The sequence below is a fragment of the Salvia hispanica genome, chromosome 4, assembly GCF_029641045.1.
Source record: "Salvia hispanica isolate PSC_SH4W2 chromosome 4, Shi_PSC_v1, whole genome shotgun sequence".
Classification (NCBI taxonomy): domain Eukaryota; kingdom Viridiplantae; phylum Streptophyta; class Magnoliopsida; order Lamiales; family Lamiaceae; genus Salvia; species Salvia hispanica.
In genome coordinates this window covers 21,193,092-21,203,262 of record NC_142695.1, presented here as the reverse complement: position 1 = coordinate 21,203,262, position 10,171 = coordinate 21,193,092, and the positions used below count along the sequence as shown (strand labels likewise).

General features: G+C 38.0%; 1 protein-coding gene across 1 annotated transcript; it reads left to right on the top strand.

Annotated features, from left to right (window-relative positions):
- Window positions 1–3,005: 3,005 nt before the first annotated feature.
- Window positions 3,006–7,832, top strand: GRX4 (glutaredoxin 4). The gene is made up of 7 exons (XM_048092086.2): window positions 3,006–3,156; window positions 4,148–4,223; window positions 4,629–4,760; window positions 4,959–5,058; window positions 6,398–6,464; window positions 7,309–7,387; window positions 7,484–7,832. Exons 2-7 carry the CDS (start codon window positions 4,158–4,160, stop codon window positions 7,532–7,534), a joined length of 495 nt encoding a protein of 164 aa, XP_047948043.1. The 5' UTR covers window positions 3,006–3,156; window positions 4,148–4,157; the 3' UTR covers window positions 7,535–7,832.
- Window positions 7,833–10,171: the final 2,339 nt, after the last annotated feature.

The window sequence follows — 10,171 nt, the reverse complement described above, 5'->3', positions numbered from 1 at the left end:
GGTTCATTGTGTAACGATGCAAGATTGCAAGTAATGTTATTGATAGTATATTCGTATGAAGGTTCAAAAAATCAAAATACTAGTAGTACTCTCTTTGTTTCATAATAATAGAGTTATTTTATCATTTTCGTACGCTCTACAGTAGTAGTATAGTCATTTCCCTTTTTAGAAAAAGTCAACACATTTCTTCTCACTTACTACTCTATTCCCTCTTCATCTCTCTACTTTTTTCATAATCTACTTTATTCTTCTTTTACATAATCCACTTAGGAGTATAATTTTCCTTAAATTGCGTGTCAAAAAAAAACGTATCTATTACCACGGAACGGAGGGAGTATGATATACTGAATATTTAAATTTAAGTACATTAGTATACTCCCTCCGTCCCACGTTACTTGAGGCGTTTCTTTTCGGCACGAGATTTAAGAAAATTGTGTTTAGTCAGTTAAATAAAGTAGAAGAGAAAATAAAGTAAGAGAAAGAAGAGGTAAAGTAAAACAAAAAATAAAGTAGGTGAGATTAGATGTTTTGTTTTTAGCCAAAAAGAGAAATGACTCAAGTAACTTGTGACAACCCTAAAAGGAATACGACTCAAGTAACTTGAGACGAAGGGAGTATTATTCTTTAATCAATATACCAGTAGTATGGAGTTTGTGTCAAATCAAAATAATTAAACATAAAAAATATATTTTATGGCAATTTAAGCTAAGTACTCTCTCTGTCCCATGTCTCAAAGAAGATGATTTCATCCTATGGTGGCGCGAGATTTTTAGTAATAAGTCATCTTAGGTGAGACAAACTAAAAATGAAACTGAGTCATCTTTGATGGGACGAAGAACATGGGGTAGGAAACTGAGTCATCTTTGATGGGACGAAAAAGATGGGGTGAAGGAAGTAATATATTAAGAACATTACTCATGGACATATATCCTACCTAAAATGTTAGATTATTTATAGAGCCAAAAATATACCAGTGCTTATCATAGTAATATCTTTAATTCTTTATTGATTTCAAATGATAAACTCCCTCAGTCTTCTAAAAATATATAACTTTAAAACAAAACGAGTTTTAATACAAAATAGAAAAAATAAGAAAAATAAATTGAAAAATGTGTTAGCAGAAAATGAGTCTCACCCTCGTACTTCTCCTACTTTATTAGAAAAATAAATTGCCTTAAATATAAATTTTTTATTTTTTGGGGACTTATGAAATAAGTATATATTAAATAATTACAATTTCCAAATAAAGAGTAAGAGCATTCCCAATGGTCCGGCGATAACACTCGGTGATTTTTCGCCGAAAATGGCCGAGTTATCGCCGACCGTTGGGAGTGTTTCGGCGTTTTTTCGGCGTTAATTCTACCGAATTAACGCTGGCTCCCGCTGCATCGCCGATTTATCGCCGAATCATCGGCGCCCACTGTAGGCGCGATTCGGCGTTTTTTTTTTTTTTTTTTTTCCAACGGCTATATTCCAAACCTATATATAATTCCTCCTCCTCCTCCATTCATCACACACAATCTTCATTCTCTCAATTTTTCAATCTCATTATCTCAATCTTCAATCTTCAATCTTCAATCTTCAATCTTCAAAATTATGAGTTCAAGTAGGAAAAATTCCCGAAAAGGTAAGGGCAAAGAGCCGAGTCCGCAAATTCCCAACCCCACTGATGAAACAAATCAGCAGTGGATGAACTCGTTGTTGTCGATGGGTTCTCCTCCCGGCCAATATCCATATGCGGGTCCGTCCCCATTGCAGACTCCTCCGGTGCGCAGACTTTCTCCGTACTTTTAGTCTGCCCTCAGCATGCCCTCTCCAGCCGACGATGTGTATCGCCCCCAGATAGTCACATCGTTGTTCGACACCCCTGGATCAACCCCAGGCGACGAAGGATCTCAGGACGCGACGTACACAACGGATCCGACACTCAGCACGGACAACTACGAAGTGGAAGAAACGCTCGCCGAGCCGCCTTCCAGGAGCAGGAAGGGGAAGGAGCCGGCGTCGACGGCTGCGACTGATACGGCTTCCGATGAGAAGCCGAAGCGGGTAAGGACTACTTACACTCTGGAAGAGTCCGAGCTGAGATCATGTTCTGGGAGCGGGTTGCGGAGAAGTACACGAGCAACAAGACTGTCTCGATGAAGGACCATGGCAGCGAGGCGATCCGCCGGCATTGGGAGCGCCTCATGAGGGACTGCGGCCATTTCAACGGTATATATTCTAACTTGATGACGAATATGACGAGTGGCCAGAACGAGCACATGGTCCGAGATGAGGCCATGCAGAGGTATAGTGGCCAGTTCTTGTCGAAGGGCTTCAAGTATTGGAACATCTATGATAGGCTGAAGGATCTCCCCAAATTCCGGACGGGGATGCATAGCGCGCTATATGGAAAATCGGTGCGCTCGCGACTTAGCGGTACGGAGAGCGAGTCCCCCATCGACTTGACTGGGGATGGTCCGCACGAGCGCCCTGTGGGAGCGAAGAAGGCGAAGGGGAGGCGGAAGGGGAAGGGCGCATCGTCGGATGCCCAGTCGGAACCCCAGTTCATACAACAAGCCACGCTCTCTGCCAATGTCGCCAATCTGACGCAGCTGTACACGCTGTACTTCACCGGCGGCGGAACCCCAGAAGAGAAGCAGTCCCTCTGGTCGACCATCCAAAATTCGAAGATCCTGATGGGCCTCCCGCCGGACGCCCCTCCCTCTTAGTTTTTTAAATCTTTGTTTTTTATGGTTTTTTATTTGTAGTTTTTTTTTCTCGTTGTATTATATTTTGCAATGATTAATACAACGATGAATTGTTCATTATAAATCTATTTATTAAACACGTTTGTAGGGAAAATTAAACAATATTAGTGATGATGTAAAAATGAAATGTTGAGTTAGGGAAAAATAAGGGAGAAATCATTGGAGCAGTTGGCTAAAAACTGGGGATAAATTTTAGTGCTGATGTGGCGCTGATGTGACAGGAGTTAGGGAGAAATAAGAGAGTTTTTAGTGAGAGACCCAATGCTCTAAAATACTCCATAGAACTTAATAGACCTTTTGCACTCGCCCCACCTTCACTTGAGTCGAACCACCGCCGCTTCTCGCTCTTTCCCTCGCCGTTGGCCGCCTTGGCTTCCAATTCAGGCATATTTCTTTCCCAAAGGTAAAGTCTCGACTTTTAAAACCCTAATTCCACCCCAAAAGTAATGTCTAATCCTGGTGGGTTTTGTTTTAATATTTGAATTTATTCAATGATGCAATCGTCTCAAATTTGGCACACGGGCATATGGATTCAGATTTTGATTTTCTTAATTCGATTTTGAAGATGCAATTTTGGAATATTGTCATATTCACGCTCAAGAACCGCACTCTATATTTGTTCAATTAATTTCAGTTTATCTGATAATATTTGTGTTTTTGTTTGAAACCGAGTTTCATCTTAATAGTTTTAGTGCTGTGCTCCGAAGAGTGATATTGTTTCCGTGTTTACACTTCTCTCAGAAGCTTAAAATGAAAAGGGGGATGAATTCTGATGACTATCTCTGGTTCCTTGGTTGAGCAATTTATACATTAAAAAGTTTCGAATAATTGTAAATTTTAGTTTGAACTGCCTTTTGATAATTTAGATCTTCTTGCACGGAAATTTCCAAGTCATGTAGTATATTTTTCTTAAATTGGAAGCAAAAGCAAATGATTCGTCTCAAACTAGGGAGAGAAAGGAGGGGAAAACAGCTAATTTTGATATAGTCATCCAACTAAGAATTTGAATATATAGACTAAAGCCAACTCTCTGCAAATATGCGAGATTATATAGGAGGGAGTTTGTCTTACACATGGTTGTAGGATTGAAACCTGGACTTATATATACATATAGGGCCACACTAGCCTGAAAACATCTTAAATTGATAGTAACAAATAACTTGATACTCTGAATAGGGAAAAATGGTGTTGGTCTTCATCAATAATGATATTAGCCTATGGAAGCGGAGGATCTAGATTATATCTCTATTCATTTATTTTTTGTGTAGCTAATATATTATTGAATAATGCAAATTTATAATTAATATTCAAGATGAATATTTACTGTAATGACGATTAGACTGCCGGAACTTGGGAATAATCTCTCTAATTTCTATAATTCCATTTATTTGCAGTTTTGGGAGAATGGCAAGATCTTTAGCTAGTATTCTTTACAAAGGCATTGCTGCAGTTCCAGCTGCTAGCTCAACTGTAAGCTTATTTAGTTTTGTGTTGCTTGAAGATCTCTACTCTATGCGTTCCCAGATAAATATGTGGTTTCATTGCATCTTTTTCGGCTTTGGTTTGGTTTGGTTTGTTTGTTCGTTTTGTACACTTTTAAATAGGAAGCCTCGGCTTCAGTATTCCTATTGGATGAGAGAAATTTTAACTTGTACTAGTAATTAGTTTTATTTTTCTGTTTTTGTTATCTGATCAACCATGTCTTGTGAATATGTATTGAAGTACATACTACATAGTCTTCCAGCCTGTACTAAATGCATGCTTACCAACCGAAGTGTTTGCTAAAGTGTGCTGCTGAATAGGCTTTTAATGTTATAGTTTACCGAATTCTGATTCTTATATTCATCTAACTTGTGTTACACCCTAACCCCGTAGGTATCAGGATCCTTCTATCAGCGTATAAATCGTTTTTCCACTTCTGTGCCCAGTGATTCTGATACACATGAAGACTTCAGACCCACGACTAAAGTTACTTCTGACATCTCCTTGAAGGACATTGTTGAGCAGGTAAAAGTCATGAGTTTTGCGAAACTTCTGTAGCATGGTCGTGAATCACTGAGCATATAAAGAATTGGTGCTATCAAATTTCAGAATGCTCTGAAATTTTGTTTTTTCTATTAGTCATTTGGTTCTCTCTTATCACCTTGTTTTTCTAGGGTTTAGGGTTCATTTATTTCCTTTCGTAATTTTGTGCTGAATACACAGGATATCAAAGAAAACCCTGTGATGATATACATGAAAGGGGTGCCAGAACTCCCTCGGTGTGGATTCAGTGCACTAGCAGTGAGGGTTTTAAGAGAATATAGTAAGTTATCAAGAACATTTTTTTTTGTGCATTGCATTCTTACTTTGTTCCTTTCTTGAACATCTTATACAACATTTTCTCTGCACCAGTCATTTTGTTTAGGTTTGGTATGTGTGTTGGGTAATATACGAAAAGAGCTATTTCATTTGGCTGAAGTATCTTAAACGAGCTTGATTTAGTATTTGCACTATCCATCGCTTATCAAAAAATTTACCTTGGACGTTTGTTTCTACTCAGTGCAATCCATTTGTACTATTTTTGTTTACACCGACACCTTTATCCAATGTTGTCAAATAGCGGCTATGGCGGGGATATGGCGCTATAGCATATCAGTTTTTAATGAAAACGCCATCGCCACAACGATACATGGCATTTTTCTGTGGCGGCCGCCATGCCCGCCACTGTCGTGGCGCCATGGCGCCACCATATCCCGCCATGGCGGTATCTTAGGCCAATTTTGACTTTTTTGGTGCTAATTTTGACTTTTTAACGGGGCTTTTTACATTTTAATTGAATTTTGCATAGGCCCAAAAATAAACCAGCCCACCTCAACAATTTTAACCCATTTAATATTTAATTAAAATGAAAAACTAAACCCTAATTCAACCAACGGCTACTCCTTCCACAATCTGCCGCCCAGCCACTCGCCGCCGCCACCGTCGCGCCGCCGCCTCCAGCAGCCCATCACCCTACCGCCCCTCCTATTCACAATCTGCCTCCTAAACCCCACTCATCCCCACTCAGCCACCGCCCAACCACTTGCCGCTGCCGGCCCCGCCGACGCCTACGACCCCTCCTATTCACAATCTACCTCCTAAACTCCACTCAAAGAAGAGGAAAGAATCTTTTACATCTAGTTCAAGTTGTCTTAGAGTTTCTAAGAAAAAGGAACCTATCATACCTAGAAAAGGGAAAGGGAAAGGGAAAAGGAAAAGGCTTGAGCTTGAGGATGAAGATGAAATGGATGTCGATGATAGTGATGATGATGAACTAGAAGACTATGTTGAGCTTGATGATTGATGTCTATTGAGCTTATCATGGTTTTATGTTTTGTTGAACACTTGAACTAAAGACTTTAATTTCTAGACTTTTATATAATTGCTTTCTATTTTATGCTTTATTACATATTTTTAGAGTTTTTAATGTTATATTTTTATTATTTTCTAATTTTTTGAATTATATATGAATATATAAACATTATTTTATATATTTAATTAATGACCGCCATATCCCGCCATACCGATACGCCATATCCCTGTGGCATTTTTCGGGCGAACCGCCATGGACCGCCATACTGCTTTGACAACATTGCCTTTATCTGATCCTATGGCTTTTGCAGATGTTCCTCTAGGTTCAAGGAATATATTAGAAGACCTCGAGCTAAAGAATGCTGTAAAATCCTTCAGGTAACTGTACGTACTTGAATGTTTTGGAGCGTGTGATGAGTAGTTTCAAACATGTAATTATCGTTGATGCTTTTCACAGAGATTTTTTAGTGTTTTATATATTAGAAACCTAAACCTATGGCATGGAGTAAAATATATGAGTGGTTTACAACCGTCGCTTACCTCCAGTGCTTCATTTTTTTGTTTTTTAAACAGCTCACGTGCTTCAATTGATATGATAGACATAATTGGAATTTGGATAGAACCTTTATGAAGACATTAACTAACCGATTTCTAATTAACTACTGCTTAAATTGAGCATGTATCAGTGACTTTTATGTCTAGATTTCTGTTGCTTTGGAAATGGCATCAGAAACTTACACGGTAAAGAGAGGAAGACAGATTTTATTTGCACACAATGTCCCTGAAATTTGTATTAATTAATAATATTGCCGGCTAATTTATCAAATTTAGTGGACCAGTTTATAGGAGGTAAGGATAAGGCAAGTTCTGTGAATTGGTTTTTAGATTTTGGTATCACTGTAATCATCCGCAAGTCTGCAACATGGATTTGTTTACCTTAAGGTGGTCCTTAAACTAGATAATAATGGTCTACAATAGGAATACGTTTCTTATGTGAACTCATTCTATGTGCAAGTATGCAACCCTAATATTTTGGAGGTGTTTAACATCATTAAGCTGATCCAAGTTTTCATTTTCTGCCCTTAATCTACCAAAGATATACACCTGTTTGAGCAGCTCACTAAGCATTGGGTTAAACAGAGCTATGCTATATAAAGAAAACATTGCATAGAACCTGCTTTGTTTCACACAGAATGCTTATGCTTGTATCTACCCATTGCAGCCACTGGCCGACATTCCCTCAGATATTCATCAATGGGGAGTTTGTTGGAGGATCTGATATCATTCTTAACATGCATCAGGTATTTGTTTTCTTTGACTTTGCTTTCCTCTCCTTTTTTTCTCGATTGATCAGCGAATCCTATTTGTTATAATATTCTGGTTGGTCATGCTTGCAGACTGGTGAATTGAAGGAAAAACTGAAAGCTGATACAGAAAAACAGCAATAAAAACAGATTTATATGCAGTTGCTTGGTGACGGGGTGATCCTTTCCCTCTTTCTCCGATTATATTTGCTGCTCGGGACATGGCAAATAATGAAACTAGATATTCATGGCATTGTCCAATAATGGAATTGGTTTTCTTTCCTTGCCTTGTTTTTCAACTCTTAATTTTCTTTCCGTCGGTGGAAAATAGTCTCATATTTTTATTTTGATTTATTTTTGAAAATTATCTCACAATATAGTATCCTTGTACATCGACTTATTTACAATTTATATTTCACCCACCAGTAAAACATTTTTTTTCTCCCTTTTCTATCATAATTTTAAATGTATCAGCTTATACAGGGTTTTGTTAGGTTGAGGGTTTTGTTAGGTTGAGATTATTTACCTTAATTGAGAAATGAGATTATTGAGATGCAATATGGGCCACTAATCCATAAGATTCATGTAATGTCAACAATGTCAACAGATAACACATTATGTCAACAATGGGGTATAGTTGTAATTTCATTAATAAAATGGCAGAAAATATAAAATTATATTTCAAACCATTTTCTAAAATCTTCTCTAAAACTCTAGCTGAAAACCTGCAAATCTTCATAAAATCGAAGACCTTCAAAATCGAAGACGTGCAAATCTCGCTGAAAAATCTGCTGATCTTCAAATTTCAATTCGTAGACCTTCAAAATCGAAAAGCAAAATCGAACAGTTTTGTGCAATGACGATAGAAAAGCAAAATCGAAGACAATCGGCTGAAGCGCCGATTGTAGCTGAATCGGCTGAAGCAACGATCGAAGAGAATCGGCATTCCAAATCGGCGGTGGTTGAAGCGACTTCTTTAGGTTGATGAATTTTCAAAATCGGCATTCTAAATCGGAAAATTGAAGAATTTTCGAACAACAGACGACTAATTCGATGGAGTTTGGTTGAATCTGAAGTTTTTAGGTTGATTTTATCGACGTTGATTCTGTTTTTATGCTTTATTTGTTGATGCCAGTCAAGTTTGTTCCTAATCAATTTTTTTTTTTTGCTTTTTCATTTTAGGTTCGAGTACACTTCATTATCAAAGCCTAAGGTGTTATCTGATGGATTCTTCATCTTATTCTTCGTCGACGTCGACGAATGTTGAAGGTATTTTGGTTTGATTTTCATTAACATGATTTTTTTGTACTTTGTTGGTGAATTGTACTTTGTTGACATAAATGCAGATTTGTTGACATTATATGTAGAATTTATTGCTATCATGATAATTTCTTGTGCACATAAATGCAAATCTGTTGATATTTGAATTGATGTTCTGTTGACATAAATGCAAATCTGTTGACATGTTGTATGTTACTACCTCCGTCCCCCAAATTTTGACACAGTTTACTATTTTGGTCCGTCCCTGAAAATATGATACACTTCACTTTTTACCATTTTTGGTAGTGGACCCCATATTCCACTAACTCATTCCTACTCACATTTTATTATAAAACTAATACTTTAAAAGTAGGACCCACATACCACCAACTTTTTCAACTCACTTTCCATTACATTTCTTAAAAACCGTGCCGGGTCAAAGTGTGTCAAAATTTGGGGGACGGAGGTAGTACTTGTTAAATATTCTATGTAGCTATATTCTGTGTTGACATTTTGTTGACATACAAAATAGTCGTATCCAAAATGCACCCCCCGGATGAAGAGTCCCTGCTGTTGTGTTTGTGGGTGGAGGAAGGGATTATGGATAGGGTTGAGAGTCCATGGTAGGATGTGTGAGATGTTGTTGCTGGTGTGTTGGTGCTGTATTTTGAGATTTTGATTCTGGATTTTGGAAATACTTTATGTTGTCAGTTAAGATATGCCAGTTGATATATTTGGATCTTAGTTTATATGTTGCCGTGTTGACACTATTCTAGTTAATATGTTGTCAGTTAAGAAATGCTAGTTGATATGCTGGTGTATATTTTGAGACGTAGTGTTGAGATTTTGATTCTGGATTTTAGAAACTGATAAGGCTAATTTCATGCATCGGTTATGTGGTGAAAAGCACTATATTTTACTAGGTCTAACACAGTTTTTAAGCCAGGTGTGTGACAGAATCGCTAGATCCAGGAAAAGCCGGAGGAAACGGACTAGCGAAGGAAATGAAGGAAAATGAGCGGAAGTGAAGGGAAAAGAATGGCTAGAAGAAGGGAGTCAATAGCTGAGGGCAACAAAGACTATCTATACCTCGCTAGTCCCACTTCAACGCCTATAAATAAAGGAGCATGCACCACACGAAAAAGGACGGATTTTGCTCTTAGCTCACACACAAAAACACACACTTGGGAAATGGGAGTTCTGGGGTAGTTTAGGGTTCTAAGGGTCTCATTTTCTGAGAAAGTCAGTCGTAACACCGTCCTCGCGAAGGGCGAAGAAACAATCTACTTACATTCTGTTTTTGCACTCTATTTCGTTCGAACTTCGCATTTGGAAGTCGATTTGGTTGTTGTTGTTACCGATTCATCTATGCATTTAGTTTTTGTTATGATGGTGTTTATCTTGTGTTGATCTGCGTTGATTCTGTTTGTTGAAGTTTTATTTCGGCAGTTGCAATCCCAGTCTGCTTTGTTTTCCGATTACGCTTCATACCTGTTTCTACTGAGTTTTGATGCAATCTGA